The 22,401-nt window shown below is 38.6% G+C and overlaps 1 protein-coding gene across 1 annotated transcript; it reads left to right on the top strand.

The window, feature by feature from the left end:
• Positions 1–17,251: 17,251 nt before the first annotated feature.
• Positions 17,252–18,130, top strand: LOC145002989 (uncharacterized). The gene has a single exon (XM_078962157.1). The coding sequence runs from the start codon at positions 17,252–17,254 to the stop codon at positions 18,128–18,130; it is 879 nt and encodes a 292-aa protein (XP_078818283.1).
• Positions 18,131–22,401: the final 4,271 nt, after the last annotated feature.

Raw genomic sequence — 22,401 nt, 5'->3', positions numbered from 1 at the left:
TATAAATAAAATAAATTTGTGATTTTGTCTTATTTATATCCTTGCAATGTTATTTGTAAAAAATTGATGTTTGTATGTTTCTATTCTTAGAAATATTGAAAAATGATTCTTAGTTATGTTAATTGTGGTAGTGTCAAAAATTTACTAAATAAGGAAAGATCCTCATCGCCCAAGTTTCAATTCGACAGAAACTTGGAATCTTACAACTTGTATTGTGTGATGAATGAGAACCTTCATATTTGGGAAATTAAGACTAATTCCTTGTTCATACAAGTATGTGAGTCAAGTGAAGGACTAAAGGATCTAGTACACATAGTTATGCACTAGTCAAGTCCACAACAAAGAACAATAAGACTATTCGTCATGATTTGCTAAAAGTTTAGTAAATATGGTTATGCTTAAAAGTTTAAGTGTGAGTATGAATCATTGGAAAGGTTTCAATAATAGCAGAACGAATAAAAAGAATCAATTGGGTAGAAAGATAAAAGGTTCTTCAATCTGAAAAGATGAGAGAGTACTTTAGTATCATGTTTTATGATCGTCTCATTAATTATGAAACCATATCCCAATTGATCATCTAAGTAAATCTTAGTGCACTAGTATGGCTAAGAAGAGGAATCAGGATTTGTTGAAGTGGTTGAATAAGAAGGTGAATCATACATTGTTCCAAAATCAAGTCTTGGAATCATACTTCAAGATTGTGATATTGAGTGACGCGTCTTTAGTAAGTTTAAAACACTCATCAAATGCGGAATAGAAATTTTTCTTACTCTTGCACATTTTAAATTGGTAAGTTGTGATGTCTTTTGATAAGACAAAAACCAACTAAGATCAATTGTGTGAAGTGTTTGTCTTGATAGGAACCCGCACTAACTCTTAAATATTTGTTTGTTAAGGAATGTTTCTTGACAAGAGAATCTTATATGTCAAGAGGTCAGTGGGAGTCTTAATGATCTTGAAATTTTTCAAGAAAAAATCAAGAATAAATCTAGTTATTCATCACTAGCACACGACTTGAGGTTTATAACCTATCGTGTTGGCATATTCTTGTTTCTATGTCATTCCAGTAAAGTTGACTATGTATGTGAGTTGTAAGAGTTCTCAATTGATTTCATAAAGCAAATCACCGTGATTAATGAAAGTTCATTGATCTTTAAAGGTGAATTACTTAACAACTTGGAAGCAATGGTGGGCGCTCGTGCTGCCATGAGGCAAGAAATTAAGATTGAACAAGTTCAGTCCATATGAGTTTGGATTTGTCACAAACCTTGTCTTGTGATTATGGTTATGGAAAATTCACAATGATATGAACACATACACCATAAAATCTAAGTGTCATAAGGTTTCTCTCCGTTTCATAAAAATGATTGTGAGGAAACACTTTCACTAAGAGAGATTTTAAAGAGATAGCAATTGTGATATTTGTATTCTCAAATTCGATTATGATTACGGAATTCCTCTTCATAGTTCAAATTGTGAGATTTGGCAATTAGTTTGAACATTTAAGACTTATTTCTATAAGTTCTAAAATGGTTTAGATACACACACATGAGCTTTCTAAGGAAAGGTGTATGATTTTGAGAAGCTTGGATAAAGGTTTATCGAAGTAGTTTGTATTAGAAATATTAACTTTAGGAAGAAAGTCAATAATTATTGATTTATAGATGTCCAACTAATTTCTAAATACATGTCCAATCTAGTAGGATCATAAGTGTTATGTTGGTAAGGATATAATTATCATGTTAGTGGGAGCATGATTATTATGGTGCGAATTAGCAATATTAATCATAGAAAACAAAAGTTTCACTTTGCAAAGTTACAGGGGTTGAAAAGTTGTTTTGCTATAATTAAGGGAGAGGAAATTGTACTTAATTTCAAAACCTAAAAGCTTAGATCAAGAAATTTTAATCAAATTTATTCAAAGGACATATATGAATGGTATGTTGAAAAGATTCAACATAAGGGAATTATATATATATATATATATATATATATATATATATATATATATATATATATTATAGCAAGAGATTGGTAAGTATCATGTCTTTATGTAAGACATTATGTATCGTATCCCATACGCTTCAGGTATAGGATTGATTGAATATGCTATAATATTCGTCCGTTCTGATTTTCCAAATTCCTAGGGCATTAAGAGGGAAAAAGAACTAGAACTGGAAATGACTAAAATAATTAAGCAACTATCAAGGAAAATCTAAGGTTCGCTAAGGATTGTTCCTTGTGGCAGTTGGAAGTATAGTATTGGATGGACCATATTGACATTATTATGAATAGATGGGACTCTATTTAGAATGAATTGTCATATGGAAAATATGGAAATGTTTCCGTAAATGGGATTTGGATATAAAGAATCTATGTCTAGATTAGAAACTTTTATGCAAGAAGGATGTTCAAAGGAATGTAATCTGAATGTGAGACTTCATATCTATGGAATTTCCTTGTAACAATCTCCAATAGAGCACTTTGTAATATCATTGGCAAAGTCTTGGTGGCTTTGGTGTTATGATATTACGAAAGGATTATTGCATAAAATGCTAGAATCTAACATATTCTAATAGTGGATAGAATTGGGTATTCTTAAACTAATGATAAGGATTAGGAGTTGTGAAATGAATATCGTTGGAAATGTGTTCGATTGATCTATTTCACAAAGTAAGGACCATAGGTAAACATAGTGTGCATGCTTGGAGCATGGGACAACTATTTTTATAATTCAAGTAATAAGTTGATTATCCTAAAGATTATACAATGAATAATGTGTAATAAATATGGTGACTAAATAAAAGGTGTTTTATTTACACACAAAAGTTTGAGGTCATATTAGCTTCGATTATTCTTGTGTTTCATTTTGCATGCTTTGACTTCCCGAATAATAAGATTATTTAAACCATACACAGGCGATCATACTTTGGAAGTAGGTAATGAGGTAAGAGTGTCATGAATTCAACTGTAGATTGTCTAAAGCATTTTAGACATAGCAAAAGTCTGCCGCAATGTTCATGAGTGCTCCTGAAATAAGATTTGAGTATTGGATTAAACCCACTCTCACTTGAATCACTTTATGGTTTTTATCATGAGTGATTAGTGAGATGATAATATCTTATATTCTTGAAAGGGAGACGTGTGAGTTATAGTTTGCAAGTCGGTTACCCATTGATAATATGTAAACGCACCAGTAACTTGGTGTTATAAAACATATTGTTGTGTGTGATTTGATGAGTAGGTACAAGAGAACATTTGAGTCGAAGTTTATCCGTTCCTTTTACCCAAAGTGGGATAAAAGCGATATCTATAGGCCCCTCGATGATTTAGTGATGACACGTTAAGCGCTTGGCCAAGCCTGTACTAAGTTGATGTGTTCAATTGTAGTCTATTGTCAGTCGTCATAAATCGGAATCGGGAAGAAACACATGAACGGAGAGAATGATTTTAATCCATGTCTGAGTTCATATGATATCTAGAATGGAAGAATATATGATCCCTTATCTAAAGTACATGTTTATGATATGATTAGACTTCGACAACGGCTTATGAATGCTACGATTGCTGATCAAATTCTGAAGTCATATGCAAAATAGTGATTAGACTTATCCAAGTAGGAGAATGTTGGATTAGTTGTCTAAGCCCATAACTATTTTAGGTATGTACTTGATTTGATTATGAACATGGTCCTTTTGTGTTGCCCTCACTCATGCAACTTGATATGAAGAGAAGAGGAGAGAGGGTAGAATTTATTATATGAATAATAAATTGCTACTCGAAAATGGTTTTATTGATATACTACAAGTTTAATATATTATTTGGAAATCATATTATTTAATTAGTATTGATCCTAAATTAATTTGGTGATAAAAAAACTAATTAAATAAAGGGGACTGATATTGCAATTAACTGTTAGTTGCTAGTTGAGCTAATGGACTCCATAGAGTGAAGTGGACAAAATTTATGGGGAAGCCCATAATATTTCGTCCAAGGGCTCTAAGGAAGGAATCCATGGGCTTCTTAGGCCTTAAGCAAGAATTCGGGTTTCCGTCAGAAGCCCTAGCATCCCACACAACTATATAAGGAGCCCTTTACATAGGATTTTCGGCCCCCTATGAGTTTTATGAGAAACACTAGCCAAAATCCTTCCCTCTCTAAGTCATCTTGTTGCATTGAGTGTTTGTGATTCCATTAGAGGTGTAACATTTGAGGCACTAGGCTTTCATAAGTTAAGATCAAGAAGGATTGTGATTGTTATTGCTACATAACAATCAAGGTAAGATCTAAACCCTAATCATATGTGTTTTTTAGATTTGTATGCTAGTAATTAGGGTTCATTACTTTGGTATTCATAGTTGTATGTTTAATTAGAAAAACCTAGATGAAAGCAATTAGGGTTGCATGTACACCATAGGAATGATGTTATGAACTTAACCCATCATTGTTTCCATTGATAATCTTATCAAAAGACCAGTCATAATGATTGCTAAGAATTCAAATGGTGTTTGGTGTAACATAACAAAGCAATTAAATCTTTACCATCCTTTGATGTAAATTATCATGAGTTGTTCACTGTAAATCCAATTTCCAAATATAGTTTCCTTTTCTGGAAAGACAGGTGGTGCGGGGACTTAACCTTACAAGATTGATTCCCCCGATTATGATAGTTTATTTTATTTACTTCTTTTTATAGTTTATTTTAGAATTTTTAGATGTTTATATTATTAATGTATTGTATATTTTTTCTTTTCTTTATTATGGATCATACCCGGTGCTTTTTATTTTGCATAACATATTTTGTAGGTTTTCAGTGTTCGTTGCGGTTGCGGGTTGGATGGAGACGGGCTTAGTGGGCTCTCGAGGCCCTAAAAAGCATTTGAAGTCGATTCATATGATGTGTGTTAGCATGTTACCCGAAAATGTGACATTGGATGATTTCAAGATAACGGCCTTCCCGTTCACCTTGGAAGATAAAGCTAAAGAGTGGTTATTCAACTTACCACAAAGATCTATTCACACATGGGGAGAGGTACTCAAAGCCTTCAATAGCAAGTTCTATCCCACCTCCTGAACATCAAGCCAAAGAAGTGACATTTTGGGGATTCGTCAAGGGGAGAATGAGACTTTTCATGATTTTTGGAAGCGATTCAACAACTTGTGTACAAGTTGTCCTCAACATAACATTCCCAAACAACTACTTCTTTTTCACACCCCGAAACCGATGACGAAAACGTTCCGGGGTGGAGGTCGTCATGTAAAGTATCACAACCAACGTACATAGTAAGCATAGTAAACACAACCATTACATTACATAGAAGTATTTACATTTGTTTGAAAGTAAAGTTATAAATGATTATAGATATATACATCCAAAATGAACAAAAGTAAAGACGAGTCTGAGAAAACGCTCCATCTTCTCCAAAAGATTGTGGGTACCTGTCTTATGTGGACCTGAGAATACAAGCAGTTCGAAAATCAGCATAAAGCTGGTGAGTTCATAAGCGGTTTGTTTTCTAAAAATGAACAAGTTTCCTTTAGTTCTATGAAAAGTTGTTATCCAAGAAAATCCCATATTTTCTTATAAGTAAAGTTTAGTTATCCGTTTGTTATATGATCTGGTTATATACAGTTTGTTATCCCAGGAAAAACCCTTATTTTCCTTAAAAGTTTGTAATCGGTTATTGGTTATGAATGTAATGTACAAGTATCTACCATACTTAAAGTGTTTGTGTGAAGTTTCCTGAAAGCCTGGTTATCTTTGAAAAGTACATTAGTTTTAACATGTATATAAAACTAATAAGTAAGTAGAAAAGTTTACATAATCTAAATTGCGAGTTCCATAACCACACAACAGACAAGATAAGGCTCGGAACGGGGCCAATATCATTTTATGACTTTTGTCACCCTTGAACTTTTCGGTTCGACTGTAGCCAGTAGCCAGGTGCGGTGTTGTCAATCCCGTATGGATCTATACACTCAAGTCACGTTCTCCCTCCAAGAGATTCTGGTTATGGGGGTAGTCCTACACTCTCGTAACTAGGGGGAGTGTTACAAGGATGTGTCTCCAATCTTATGATTAATGAATTAAAAGATAATAAAACGGGAAATTCTATTTTATTAGTCCTTCACTCTCGTAACTAGGGGGAGTGTTAAAGTTCTGAGATTAATGTTATTAGTCCTTCACACTCGTATCTAAGGGGAGTGTTATCAAGGACGGGTCTAAAGTTCTAAGTTTTAATGTCATTAGTCCTTCACTCTCGTATTTAGGGGGAGTGATATCAAGGATGTTTTAAAGTTCTAAGGTTCATGCTTTTAATAGTAATGCTGTGAAAATTCATTTGTGAAATATAAAATATTGCATTTTAAAACGAGTTTCACAAATAGTTTGACGGTTTACTCTGCAAGTTGAACGATTGGTTAATACAGTTTCCAGTGTTAAAAGCATACGAAATATGAAACATTTCAAATGAAATCATAAGTTTGAGTACAATATTTCCTTATACTTTTGCTTGTATTCCACCCCCCCCCCCCTTTCTAAAAACATTGAAAACATGGAAAAACATAGGGGTAAGAACTCACCAGACGAGAAATGTGTCGGTTGGATGCTAAGTGTCAGTTCGGGGATTGAGAACATGCAAGGTTCCTATTTAATATGAATAGATACATAATTGTATCTATTTATACTTTGAACTACTAATTAGATAAGACAGTACACTCCGAGGCGCGAAAACACTTTATTTCAAGTGTTAGGAGTGACCCTGGTAGCATCTAAGGGTGTGTATGGCCTAAATATGGAGTTTGCTCTTCAAGAGTAAACTCCTAAGGGAGTTTTTGGCCCTAATACCATATCCCCATGATTTTATGGCCGTAAACTCATGGTGGGGGTGTTCTTGGATGCTTAATGGTCTTAAAACTCTTGTGGGGGTGATGCTAGGTTTAGTTTTAAGGCATTGGAAGGGGACTTGAGCAACATATGGACCATTTATGGAGTTTATGGCTGTAAACTAGGTGTTTACAGCCGTAAACTCTCAAGTACCCATTTTTATTGTGTTTTGGTGGTCCTAGATCAAGCACAAGTGTTTCTAGTCCAAAGTACAAGCCATGGAAGGAAGTAAGGGCACCATTTGACCATCAGAAAGGAGTTTACGGCCCAGGAACCATTACTTGGGGGGGTTTACGGCTGTAATCTCCCTAGGGGATGGTTTCTTGCATGTTTAAGGTCCCTAATACAACGGTGGATGATTCTAGACATTGTTCTAAGGCTTAGGAGGTGTTTAAGGGGCATTTTAACACCTTAAAAGGTGTTCACGGCCTAAGAAAGGGTGTTTATGGTCCAAGCATGTTCTTGGACTGTAAACTCATGTTTACCCCTCAAATGATAAGGTTTTGGTGTTCTAAGTCCAGTATTGTAAGCCCCTAAGTCATATCTAAGCTCCAGAATTGGTTTGGAAGGGTTTTGGGGCTCCAAAACCCCATTTATGTGTGTTTGCGGCCGAGGGCTGTTCCTGGGCCGTAAACCTATGTTGTTGGTCCTATTTCATGAATTAAACACGAATTTGAAAGCTAAATATGTTATACTATGAGCTAGGATGGATTACATACCAATTTGGAGCTTGAAAGAGTGATTTTTGGATCAAAGATTGAGTTTGTAGAGAGAGAGTAGAGAGAGAGTGGAAAAGCTTCAAATGAAGTCCACTTAACTTTAAATATGGTTCGAGTTTGAGGCTCGGTGGAATTCTACCCGATACTGACATTAAACGGGGCTTTTGATCATACCCGATTAAGTTGTCGTAACCCGACGTGGTCGAAACTATAAATTTTCCAAATAAACATTTGGGATGTTTTCACGTGTGTTCATTATGTTCCAACACTTATGATGTCAAAATAAGAAGTCCCAATTTAATTAATTTAAACCAAAGTTAACGGAAAAATTGGAACGCAACGGTTTTACTGACAAAAACTGGTTACAACGACGTAAAGTTTTCGGATTGTCACATTATCCCCCCGTTAGAGGGGATTTCATCCTGAAATTTAGAATTAAAATACAAATCATGGAATTGAAAAGAGATGTGGATACTTCTGTTTCATCGAGTATTCGCGCTCCCAAGTGAATTCGGGTCCTCGCTTGGCATTCCGGCGAACCATCACTATCGGGATGCGACTTTGTCTCGTACGTTTGAAATCTCGATCCAGGATTTTGATGGGTTCTTCCACAAAGTTCAGGTTTTCTTTGATCTCAATCTCGCCAAGAGGGATCACGAGGGTTTCATCGTATAAGCACTTTTTATGATTTGAGATGTGGAAGATAGGATGGATGTTGCTAAGTTCTTGAGGTAATCTGAGTTTGTAGGCTACAGGACCGATCCTAGTGAGGATCTCGAAAGGTCCTATGTACCTTGGGTTAAGTTTTTCACGCTTTCCAAAGCATATCATGCCTTTCTAGGGTGAGACCTTCAACACGACATGATCTCCAACCTGAAATTCTACTGGTTTTCGTTGTTTATCAGCGTAACTCTTCTGTAGGTCTCGTGAGGCTTTCAGTCTCTCTCGGATTTGGATGATCTTCTCGGTGGTTTCACGAATGATTTCAGGACCAGTGAGAGCACTATTGGGAACTTGACTCTTGTCTAGCTGCGTGTCCCCTACCTCGGCCCAACATAGAAGGGATCTGTACTTACTACCGTAGAGGGCTTCAAACGGGGCAGCTTTGATGCTGGTGTGGTAGTTATTGTTATACGAGAACTCGATCTAGGGTAGATGGGTGTCCCACGACTTTACGAAATCGATGACACATGCTCTCAGCATGTCATCCAGGGTCTGGATAGTTCTCTCACTCTGTCCGTATGTCTGAGGATGATAAGCTGTACTCATGTCCAGCTTGGTTCCAACAGCTTTATGAAGGGACTGCCAGAATCTAGAGGTAAACCTACTATCTCGATCGTAGATAATGGACACAGGCACACCATGCAGTCGGACTATCTCTTGGATGTAGACTTACATGAGTCTTTCCATCTTGAATGATTCTTTAATCGGAAGGAAGTGAGCGGATTTTGTCAAACGATCGACAATTACCCAAATGGTATCATACCCACTCGGAGATCTGGGTAACTTGGTGATGAAATCCATGGTAATCATCTCCCACTTCCAATCAGGTATCTCGGGCTGCTGGAGCAGACCCAAGGGCTTCTGATACTCGATCTTTACCTTAGCACAAGTCAGACACTTGCCCACGAAGGTTGTGATTTCGGCTTTCATGTTTGGCCACCAGTATTATTTCTTGAGATCCAGGTACATCTTGTCCGAACAAGGGTGAATAGAGTATTTGGTCTTGTGAGCTTCGTTCATGACAACGTCCCTCAAACCTCCGAACTTTGGGGTCCAAATTCGATCCATGAAACAATAGACTCAGTCACCTCTAATCTCAAGTTTTTTATCCATTCTTGTCAAGGCTTCGTTCAATACGTTCTTTGGTTTTAGGGATTCCAACTGGGCTTCTCGGATCTGTACGGATAGGTAGGAATGAATGGTCATCGTCAGGGTTTTTGCCTTGTGGCTTGAACTCTCCTTTCGTCTAAGGGCATCTGCTACCACATTGGCCTTGCCGGGATGGTAGCGGATTTTGCACTCGTAGTCACTGAGTAGCTCTACCCATCGTCGTTGCCTTATGTTTAAGTCTTTCTGATTGAAGATGTGTTGCGGGCTTTTATGGTCACTGAAGATTGTGCACTTAGTTCCTTAGAGATAATGTCTCCAAATCTTCAGAGTGAAGACCACTGCTCCTAATTCCAAATCGTGACTTCGTGTGTCTTCACCTTTCTCGAGGCATAAACGATAACTTTTCCTCTTTGCATAAGCACACAGCCTAAGCCCTGACTGGATGCATCGCAATAAACAACGAAATCCTCTGTTCCTTCCGGCAGGGATAGAATAGGTGCACTGCACATGGATCGTTTCAATGTTTGAAATGCAGTTTCTTGCTTCTCACTCCAACAAAAGGTTACACCTTTCTGTGGTAGAGTAGTTAGGGGTTTGGCGATTCTGGAAAAATTCTGGATGAACCTGCGATAGTAGCCAGCGAGACCCAAGAGTTGACGGATTTCTGTGGGTGTCTTCGGTGCCGACCAATTCTCTATCGCCTTGATTTTGGATGGGTCCATGTGTATACCCTCCTCGCTTACCACGTGACCAAGGAAATCTACCTTCCGAATCCAGAATTCGCATTTGGAGAATTTCGCGTACAACTTCTCCCTTCTAAGTGTCTCCAACACCAACCTCAAGTATTGCTTGTGATCTTCTTCACTTCGGGAATAGACAAGTATGTCGTCAATGAACACGATGAAGAACTTGTCCAGGAAAGGACGACACACCTGGTTCATCAGGTCCATGAACACAGTCGGTGCATTGGTTAGGCCGAAGGGCATCACTACAAACTCGTAGTGACCATATCGAGTCCTGAATGTTGTCTTGGAAACATCATTCTCGTGAACTTGAAGCTGATCGTACCCTGATCTAAGGTCAATATTCAATAAGTAACTAGCTCCCTGAAGTTGATCAAAGAGGTCATCTATTCGAGGAAGAGGATAACGGTTTTTGACGGTCAACTTGTTCAACTCGCGGTAGTCTATGCACATTCGAAAGGATCCATATTTCTTCTTCACAAATAATATTGGGGCTCCCCAAGGTGAGGAACTCGGTCTGATGAACCCTTTGTCGAGTAGCTCATTGAGCTAACTGGATAACTCCTGCATTTCTGCTGGAGCTAAGCGATACGAAGATTTGGCTTCAGGATTAGCTCCAGGAATTAGGTCTATTCGAAACTCGACTTGACGTGCGGGGGGAATTCCCGCGAGCTCTTTGGGAAAGATATCAGAAAAGTCGCAGACTTCGGGGGTGCTCTCGAGGTCTTTAACTTCCTGTTTCTCATTGATTACATGAGCTAGGAATGCGTGACACTCCTTTCGTAGAAGCTTTTGAGATTTGATGCAAGATATGATGCGAAGATTGGAACTAAGTTTATCGCCGTAGATCATAAGAGTCTGGACAGAGGGGAGATTAAGACGGATAGCTTTTTCGTAACAAAGGATATCTACATGATTAGGGCTCAACCAATCCATGCTAATGATAACATCAAAGCTCTTAATGGACACTGGCATTAGGTCGGTTGGAAAAGAATGATCTTTCAGGGTAAGGGTACAGCCTATGAATATGTCGTTAGCGTTTTCTTTCTCTCCGTTAGCCATCTCGACGGTAAACGTTTCGGTTAATGGTTGGGGATTATGTTTAATGAGATGTTTGAATGAATGGCTAACAAAACTTATTTCAGCACCAGAATCGAAAAGCATACTAGCATAAGAGTTGTCGAGAAGGAACGTACCCGAGACAACCTTGGGATCGGTGGCTGCCTCCTCTTGTCCTATAGCTAGGAATCTCCCGGTGTTACCAGTTGTTGCTGCCTTGGGGCAGTTCCTTTTGAAATGTTAGACTTCACCACATCCATAGCAGGCCTGACCGACACCCACTCCGGAAGGTTGATTTGTTGATTGGGTTGGTGTCTTGCAGTTTTTCGCAGTGTGGCCCTTTTTTCCACAGTTGTTGCAAAGCACTTCCTGACATGGGCTGGAAGTGAGGTGATGATAGTTGCACTTGTTGCACATAGGAAGGGTACCAGCATACCTACTAGTAGGTGTTTGGGTTGTGGATCCAACAGCAGAAACAACAGCAGGGGAAGTCAGAGCGTGGACTGCCACAGTTTGCTGTTTCTTCAAGGACTCCTGCAAAGACTTACTCTTGTTCTTTTTCCAAAGTTTTCTTTTCTCACCACTCCTTTTTGTCGGTTCAGGAGTGGTGGTCATTTCCTCAAGGTCATCACTGTGGTCAATCAAGGTTTGCGCTAAGCATTTGGCGTTGTCGTAGGTATCTGGTTTCGCAGCCAAAATGTTTCCCTTGGTTGGTTAGGTCAGCCCCCAAATAAATCTTTCAATATTTTTACTCTCTGGGGTAACCATTCCCGAGAAGAGAAGCACCAAGTCATCAAATCTGGAAGTGTAGGCGGCGATATCGGAACCCTTCATCTTCAGGTTCCAGAGTTCGTGCTCCAGCTTCTGCATTTCGCCCCGAGGGCAGTATTCTGCAAGCAGGAGTTCCTTCATGACCTGCTAACCCGTATCATTGGCTATAGGTAGGGTTAAGAATTTAACTCGGTCGTTCCACCAAATCAGAGCTTTGTCGGTGAAAGTGCAGGCGGCGAACTTCAACTTATCAGATTCCGAATAGGAACAGATTTCAAAGATAGATTCGATTTTCTCGAACCATCGGGTTAGGGTAATGACACCTCCAGTGCCATTGAAGGGTGTGGGTTTTGCATTCATAAAGTCCTTGTAGGAACACTCCTTCCGGTGGCCCTGGCTACTTTCCTGGTTTTGACACTGAGTACCACCTCCTGGCCCGCCTGAACCACCGGGGTTCATTTGTGACATGGCAGCAGCCACAACAGCAGTAACAGCTGCTTGGAACATGGCAGGATCAAATGGAGAGGGAGGTGGTGGAGGAGGAGGATTGTTGTTCTTTGAGTTGGGTCTTTTCCTTGGAGGCATCTTGATCTATAATAGCCAGGAAAGAGAGGATTATAAGTCCTCTGAATTAAATCAAGAGATATGGAACAAGAAATATCTCCTTATGACAGATTTAAAGTTCTATTAAGCGATAAACAGGAAAGAGTTATCAAAGCATATAAACTATCGCTAAGGAAGGAATGAGTAGCAACACTCGGAATGAGTTTCTACAACGTATTCGGTTTTGGCTAAAATACTCCCATAGTATTTTATGTTTCGCTGCATCAACGAATCATTGTTTAGATCTTAGGTAAGTTTTAGGCATGCTGCATACCACAGTCACTCCCAAGCACATGTTGGTCGTGTCTCGAATGAATATAGTTGATCAGGCTATATTGACCCTAGACACGACTACATAACTGCCCAGGTTTAACCACAGTGTACAACACCCATTTACTTATGTTTTGTTCTACTCGTAGTTACGGTTTCCGGTGGTTAGGTATACTTGTATACTTTGAAAAATACTTATATTTTAAAGTATACTTTTAGTTCAGAGCATTGCGGCCCCTTAGTGTTTATAGTCTTATACCATATAAGGTTTGGTCTACTTAGTTCACAATAAACAAGGGCTCTGATATAAAATTGTCACACCTCGAAACCGATGGCGGAAACGTTCCGGAGCGGAGGACGTCATGTAAAGTATGACAACCAATGTACATAGTAAGCACAGTAAACACAGCCATTACATTACATAGAAGTATTTACATTTGTTTGAAAGTAAAGTTATACATGATTATAGATATATACATCCAAAATGAACAAAAGTAAAGAGGAGTCTGATGAAACGCTCCGTCTTCTCTAAAAGATCGTGGGTACCTATCTAATGTGGACCTGAGAATACAAGCAGTTTGAAAATCAGCATAAAGCTGGTGAGTTCATAAGCGGTTTGTTTTCTGAAAATGAACAAGTTTCCTTTAGTTCTCTGAAAATTTGTTATTCAAGAAAATCCCATATTTTCTTATAATTAAAGTTTAGTTATCCGTTTGTTATACGATCTGGTTATATACAATTTGTTATCCCAGGAAAAACCCTTATTTTCCTTAAAAGTTTGTAATCAGTTATCGGTTCTGAATGTAATGTACAAGTATCTACCATACTTAAAGTGTTTGTGTGAAGTTTCCTGAAAGACTGGTTATCTTTCAAAAGTACATTAGTTTTAACACGTATATAAAACTAATAAGTAAGTAGAAAAGTTTTCATAATCTAAACTACGAGTTCCATAACCATACAATAGACTAGATAAGGCTCGAAACGAGGCCAGTATCATTTTATGACTTTTTTCACCCTTAAACCTTTCGGTTCGACTGTAGCCAGCAGCCAAGTGTGGTGTTGTCAATCCCATATAGATCTATACACTCAAGTCACGTTCTCCCTCCAAGAGATTCTGGTTACGGGGGTAGTCCTACACTCTCGTAACTAGGGGGAGTGTTACAAGGATGTCTCTCCAATCTTAAGATTAATGAATTAAAAGATAATAAAACGGGAAATTCTATTTTATTAGTCCTTCACTCTCGTAACTAGGGGGAGTGTTATCAAGGACGTGTCTAAAGTTCTAAATTTAATGTTACTATTCCTCAACTCTTGTAACTAAGGGGAGTGTTAAAGTTCTGAGATTAATGTTATTAGTCCTTCACTCTCGTATCTAGGGGGAGTGTTATCAAGGATGAGTCTAAAGTTCTAAGTTTTAATGTCATTAGTTCTTCACTCTCGTATTTAGGGGGAGTGATATCAAGGACGTTTTAAAGTTTTAAGGTTCATGCTTTTAATAGTAATGTTGTGGAAATTCATTTGTGAAATATAAAATATAGCATTTTAAAACGAGTTTCACAAATAGTTTGAAGGTTTACTCTGCAAGTTGAACGATTGGTTAATACAATTTCCAGTGTTAAAAGCATACGAAATATGAAACATTTCAAATGAAATAATAAGTTTGAGTACAATATTTCCTTGTACTTTTGCTTGTATCCCCCCTGAAAACATTGAGAACATGGAAAAACATAGGGGTATGAACTCACCAGACAAGAAATGTGTCGGTTGGATGCTAAGTGTCAGTTCGGGGATTGAGAACATGCAAGGTTCCTATTTAATATGAATAGATACATAATTGTATCTATTTATACTTTGAACTACTAATTAGATAAGACAGTACACTCCGAGGCGCGAAAACACTTTATTTCAAGTGTTAGGAGTGACCCTGGTAGCATCTAAGGGTGTGTATGGCCTAAATATGGAGTTTGCTCTTCAAGAGTAAACTCCTGAGGGAGTTTTCGGCCCTAATACCATATCCCCATGATTTTATGGCCGTAAACTCATGGTGGGGGTGTTCTTGGATGCTTAATGGTCTTAAAACTCTTGTGGGGGTGATGCTAGGTTTAGTTTTAAGGCATTGGAAGGGGACTTGAGCAACATATGGACCATTTATGGAGTTTATGGCTTTAAACTAGGCGTTTACAGCCGTAAACTCTCAAGTACCCATTTTTATTGTGTTTTGGTGGTCCTAGATCAAGCACAAGTGTTTCTAGTCCAAAGTAGAAGCCATGGAAGGAAGTTAGGGCACCATTTGACCATCACAAAGGAGTTTATGGCCCAGGAACCATTCCTTGGGGGGGTTTACAACCATAATATCCCTAGGGGATGGTTTTCGCATGTTTAAGGTCCCTAACACAATGGTGGATGATTCTAGACATTATTCCAAGGCTTAGGAGGTGTTTAAGGGGCTTTTTAACACCTTAAAAGGTGTTCACGGCCTAATAAAGGGTGTTTACGGTCCATGCATGTTATTGGGCCGTTTACCCCTCAAATGATAAGGTTTTGGTGTTCTAATTCTAGTATTGTAAGCTCCTAAGTCATATCTAAGCTCCAGAAGTGGTTTGGAAGGGTTTTGGGGCTCTAAAACCCCATTTATGTGTGTTTGCGGGCTAGGGCTGTTCTTGGGCCATAAACACTTGTTCTTGGTCCTATTTCATGAATTAAACACGAATTTGAAAGATAAATGTGTTATACTATGAGCTAGGATGGATTACATACCAATTTGGAGCTTGAAAGAGTGATTTTTGGATCCAAGATTGAGTTTGTAGAGAGAGAGAGTAAAGAGAGAGATAGAGAGAGAGAGAGTGTGTGTAAAAGCTTCAAATGAATGCCACTCAACATTAAATATGGTTCGAGTTTGAGGCTCAGTGGAATTTTACCCGATATTGACGTTAAACGAGGCTTTTGATTGTACTCGATTAAGTTGTTGTAACCCGACGTGGTCGAAACTATAAATTTTCCAAATAAACATTTGGGATGTTTTCACGTGTTTTCATTGTGTTCCGACACTTATGATGTCAAAATAAGATCTCAATTTAATTAATTTAAACCAAAGTTAACGGAAAAAATTGAACGCAACGGTTTTACTGACAGAAACTGGTTACATCGACGGAAAGTTTTCGGATTGTCACATTCTTCAACAATTTATGATGGTATGAATGAAAAATATCGAAGGATGATTGATGCTTCAAGTGGTGGTGACATCTTCAACAAGACACCTCAAGAGATAAGATCGCTTTTTGGAACCATTTCTCAAAATCAAAGGAACTTTGGAACTCGAATTGAAATGAAGAGAAATTCTCCACAAATGGTTGGTGAAGTTAGGAACACCCAATACTTGGAATCAAAGCTCTTGGATTTGACTAATGTGCTAAGTCAAATGGTGGTCGGAAATGGTCAACAATTGATGGTGTGTGGCATTCGTGAAATGAGGGGGGCATTATACAGATAAGTGTCCCTCACTTGGTAGTGAACCGGAGGATGTTAATGAAATGGGAGGATATCAAGGTCAAACAAGACCCATGGGTTTTCAAAATAACTACAACCCAAATTGGAGGAATAACACAACCAACCCATACCCACTAAAGCAAAACCCACCACATGTTATGATGAAACCCCAATTTTCTCAATATCCAACACAAAAACCTCCATATACACAAATATCTCATCCCACTCTAAATTACCAAAAACCTCCACAACAAGGCCAATCAAGTAGTAACCATTAAATGATTCTTCAAGAACTTGTTTCTTCTCTTGCTCAAAGCTAAACCCAATTTCAACAAGAGACCAAGAACACCTTCTCCAATATTCAAGCACAATTTGGAGACTTGGCCACCGCTCTCAACAAGATGGAACAAAGGGTTAAACTTCCATCTCAAACCGAGAAGAACCCCAATGTGAGTGAAATAACTTTGAGAAGTGGCAAAAAACTTGGATAAAGCAATCCTAAAAGAGTTTCAAGAGAAGGAGAAGATGAGGTTATTGTTGTTGATCCTCCGAAGGTTGAAGCTACTACAAAGGAACCAATTATGCCAACCAATGATCAACCCAACTCTTCCAACAAGAAAATCAAGCCATTGGTCATACCACCACCTTTCGCATCTCGGTTGGCTCCCTAAAAGAAACTAGAGGAGGAAAAAGAATTTATTGAGACTTTTTGAAAAGTTCAAATCCACATTTCACTATTGGATGCCATAAAGCAAATTCCGTGCTATGCCAAATTTCTTAAGGATTTGTGCACCAATAAGAGGAAGTTTAAGGCGAATGAAAAGATTCAATTCAATGCACATGTTTCTTTGATTATCCAAAAGAAGCTACCACCTAAATGCATGGACCCGGGCATGTTTGCAAACCCTTGTACCATTGGTGATTTGCATGTCGAAAGTGACATGATAGATCTTGGAGCCTCGATTAATGTGATGCCATACTCGGTTTTTCAATCTCTCAATGTTGGACCTTTGGAAGAAACCAAAGTGATAATTCAATTAGTGGAAAAGTCAAGTGTATTTCCAAGGGGCGTGTTGGAAGATGTACTAGTGCAAGTCAATCAACTAGTATTTCCCGCGGACTTCTATGTCATTGACCTTGAAGAGAAGACCCCTTCCAAGTCTTCCATGATCCTTCTTGGAAGACCTTTCATGATTACCTCTCACACGATTATCGATGTTTATAATAGGAAGATCACCATGGAATTTGATGGAGAAACCATTCACTTCAACATCTTTGAAGCCATGACATACCCTAGCAACATTTCTCCATTGTTTCGGGTTGATGTGATTGAGCCAATCACCCAAGAATTATTTGAGTTATCACATGGAGATATTTTGAAGATGGTGCTCAACAAGAATCTTGATGGTGAAAGTTTGAAGAATACATTTGATATGTATACATTGGAATTTGAAGTTGATGAGATTATGAAAACATTAGAAGTTAACAATTCCATAAAGAAGGATGTTTCTCAAATTGCCTTATCTCATTCTCCAAACAAGATGCCACCTTCCATAATCCACCCACCCACACTTGAATTGAAAGTCTTAACTATCCATTTGAAATATTCTTATCTAGGTAAAGATGAAACTCTACTGGTGATCATATCTTCTCAATTGAAAAGCTTTGAAGAAAACCAATTGATTGAAGTCTTGAAAGATCATAAAGAAGCCATGGGGTGGACAATAGCAAACATTAAGGGGATAAGCCCTAATGTATGAACTTACAAAATACTCATGGAAGATGATTGTAAGCCTAGGAGGGAAGCTCAAAGACGATTAAATCTCCCCATGATGGAAGCTGTCAAGAAAGAGATAATCAAACTCCTTGATGCGGACATGATTTACCCGATTTCCGACTTTATATGGGTTAGTCCGGTTCAAGTGGTTCCCAATAAAATGGGAATCACGGTTGTTGAGAATAACAAAGGAGTAATGGTACCCACTCGAGTTCAAAATGGATGGAGGGTGTGCATTGATTATAGAAAGTTTAATTCGAGCACAAGAAAAGATCACTTTCCTCTTCCTTTCATCGACCAAATGCTTGAGTAATTGGCGGGCAAGTCACATTATTGTTTCCTCGATGGATACTCGGGTTTTCATCAAATACCCATTGCCCCTGAAGATCAAGACAAAACGAACTTCACATGCCCCTTTGGCATGTTTGCCTACAAGCGGATGCCATTTGGATTATGCAATTCCCCAACCACATTCCAAAGATGCATGGTGAGAATTTTCTTCGAATATGTTGAGAATATAATTGAAGTGTTCATGGATGACTTCACAGTATATGAATTCGTTTGATGAATTCTTAGATAACCTTAAGAAGATTTTGGAAAGGTGCATTGAGAAGAATTTGGTGTTAAATTTTGAGAAATATCACTTCATGGTCAATCAAGGCATCATCTTGGGACACATCGTCTCCAAAAGGGAATTGAAGTTGATAAAGCCAAAATTGATGTCATACAAACCCTTCCTTACCCAACATGTGTTAGAGAAGTAAGATCTTTCTTGGTCCATGAGGGATTCTATAGAAGATTTATCAAAGATTACGCAACCGATGTGCCTCCTTCTCCAAAAAGATGTTGATTTTGACTTCAATGTTGCATGCCAAGAAGCCTTTGAGAAACTCAAAGACTTGCTCACCTCCAGTCCAATAATCCAACCTCCAAATTGGGAGCTTCCATTTGAAATAATGTGTGATGCAAGCAATTTTGTAGTTGGGGAGGTCTTAGGTCAAAAGGAGGGAAAAGCATCACATGTCATCTACTATGCCTCCAAAACCTTGGATAATGCTCAAGCCAATTACTCAACCACTGAGAAGGAACTTATAGCCATTGTATTCGCCTTGGAGAAATTCTGACAATACCTTCTTGGGATAAAAGTGATTGTGTACTCCGACCATGCCGCCTTGAAATATCTCATGACCAAGAAAGATTTCAAGTCACGGTTGATTAAGTGGATTCTTCTTTTACAAGAATTCGATCTTTAAATAAAGGACAAAAGTGGTGCCGAAAACCTAGTTGTCGACCACTTAAGTTGGTTCAATATTGGTGACTCCTCATCTTCTAACCTTGATGAATTCCCAGATGAACACCTCTTCTATATTTCAAACACCATTCCATGGTATGCAGATATTGTGAATTACTTGTTTACTAATGAAATTCCTCACGTGTTTACCAAGTACCAAAAAGCCAAATTGAAGAGTGATTCCAAATACTATGTGATGGATGACCTTTATCTTTGGAAACATTGTCTGGATCAACTAATACGAATGTGTGATCATCAAAACGAGGTTGAGTTAATTTTGAAGTTTTGTCATGAGTATGCAGACGGAGGACATTTTGTCAAAACAAAACCATGCGAAAAGTGCTTGAGTGTGGACTCTATTGGCCAACAATGTCAAGAGATACCTATCTATTTTTCAAGAGTTGTGATAGATGTCAAAGAACGGGAACTGTATCCATGAGGCATGAAATGATTCAAATCCCTATCCTCATTTGTACGATCTTTGATGTATGGGGAATCAACTTCATGGGTCCATTCCTCGTTTCTTTCGGTTATACTTATATACTCTTGGCGGTTGATTATGTTTCATAGTGGGTGGAAGCAAAGGCTACAAGGCATGATGATTCCAAAACTGTAATTGACTTTTTGAAGTCAAACATTTTTGCATGATATGGTGTATCGAGAGACTTGGTGAGTGATAGGGGTACTCATTTTTGCAACAAAATGATGGAAGCCATGATAAAAAGATATGGTGTCACACACCAAATATCAACTGCTTACCATCTTCAAACGAATGGCCAAGCCGAAGTGTTAAATAGAAAAGTCAAATAAATTATTGAAAAGACAGTTAACACTACACGAAAAGATTGGAGCTTGAAGTTAGAAGATGCATTGTGGACGTATCGGACCGCCTATAAAACTCCAATTGGTATGTCTCCATTCCGCCTCGTTTATGGAAATTATTGACATTTACTAATATAACTGGAACACAAGGCATATTGAGCGGTTAAAAAGTGTAATTTCAATCTCGAAGAAATCGGAAAACACCAAAAGATGCAACTTCAATAAATCGAGGAGTTGAGGAACAAGTCTTATGAAAATGCAAGCATCTACAAAGATAAGAAAAAAGTGTTTTATGACAAGCACATCAATCGTAAGCATTTTATTCTAGGCCGAAAAAGTTCTTATTTATCATTCACGCTTAAATCTATTCCCGGGAAAGTTACGATCTCGATGGCACTGACCTTTTATTGTTATAAAAGTGTTTGATCACGGTGTGGTTGAAATCAAGAGTTTGGAAACAAATAAAATATTTAAAGTGAACAGGCATCGCTTGAAACCAATTTATGAAGGCTTTGACATAGGAGAATTCAATAACGTAACATTGGAAACTCCGAATTACGAAGGTTAACAGAAACGGGGCTAAGTCTTGGAAAATACGTTAAATAAATGCATTGTAAATAAATAATCTCAGCTTGAAGTTTTGGGTGTTTCTAAGCTTGAAGTTGGTCTAAAAATAAGCATATTGAAGTCTAGCAATGATCTTGGTGAAGTTTGAAAAATGCCAAAAATCTGCAATTTGCACGGGTGCCCGCACAACCCTTATGCGGACGACCCCCAGCCGTGCAAATCCGAGTCCAAATTACCTCCACACGGGATGCTCACTGATGTATGCACGCGACTGAACCCCCACCCATACAACTTCTATGATGCCTGAATACTCACCCTCGCAACCACTTGCGTGGCCAACCTTCACCCTCACACTCACTTACGCGACCAAGGCAAAATAATCACCCCTATTGCGTGACCCACTGATCCATATTTATTGTTTCGACCCACAACCCATACTTGATCTGTATAACCCATTTACTCGACCCAGTACCTACAAACCCAGCCGATAACCCGCTCCATCTTCACTGAACTCGACCCACAGTTACCACCCACCCTTATAACTCCTTAACCCACCGGATCCCCCTTCGCCCTTATTCCTCCCGTCTACAACAAGCAACCTTCCCTCTCGACGAATGCCGACTGCCGCTGACGAAGCTCCACTACCACTGCTTTCGCCACCAGTTGGTGTCATCAACCTCACCATTACATTCCGTCGCCTTCGCAAGTTCCTCTCCTCCTCTTGTCCCTCCAACGACAGCACCACAGCCCCGATTTCACACTCCCTATCTCGCTGAAAAAACGAGCACAACACATACTACCTCACCGCCTGCTATTATCACTGGCACAACCCCATCACCCTCATCCCTACCTAATTCCAACCACAACCAGCCCCACCACAGCCTTCAATCTTCGCCTCCACCATATTTCACCAACTTGTCATAAAAGTCGCAACATTTCCATTCCGCCACCGCCTTCCATCCAATTCACATTTTTCTTGGGCTATTCTTCACCAAATACTCCCGGGCACATCGATTTATAGCACATTTGGGCAGATTTTATTCGTCGGGACCCTAGCTTCACCACTGACCGCCGTCTGTCGCTGCCACCGCTAATTTTGACCAAAAATTTTCAAAATTTTTGTTTCTGACCGGAGTTTCAAAAGATTCAATCTTGTAGGTCAAATTCAAGCTTGGGGTGCGGTTTTTGTGGATATCTTTTCGGGTTTCGACACTCTAAAAATTGGTACATTTCTTTTAATTCTTTTGCATTCAATTTCTAATTTCATAGGCTAGTGCTATGCATTAAGTTGATTATAATTAGGCTTAGTTTTCTTTGAATTGACTGGATTACAGTGACTTGTACAAAATTACAAGTTTGGAATATTTTCCCGGTTTATATTTATGCTATTTGGTTTGATTGGATTGGTGTGAGGCGAGTGTTAGGTATAATTTTGGCCAAGTTTTTGTGTTTGTTAGGTTCTATTAAAAGGTACAATGCAAGGGATAAAACCATTCACGCAACTCATGGTTCTTCCCGTGTAGCTCAATCCTCAGGGCCACCCAAAAAAGTGTCAACCAACCATGTTGATCGTG

Source organism: Lactuca saligna, chromosome 6 (genome assembly GCF_052625555.1).
Source record: "Lactuca saligna cultivar CGN05327 chromosome 6, ASM5262555v1, whole genome shotgun sequence".
Taxonomy (NCBI): Eukaryota; Viridiplantae; Streptophyta; class Magnoliopsida; order Asterales; family Asteraceae; genus Lactuca; species Lactuca saligna.
The sequence above is the reverse complement of the archived record's forward strand: the minus strand, read 5'-3'. Positions and strand labels throughout refer to the sequence as shown.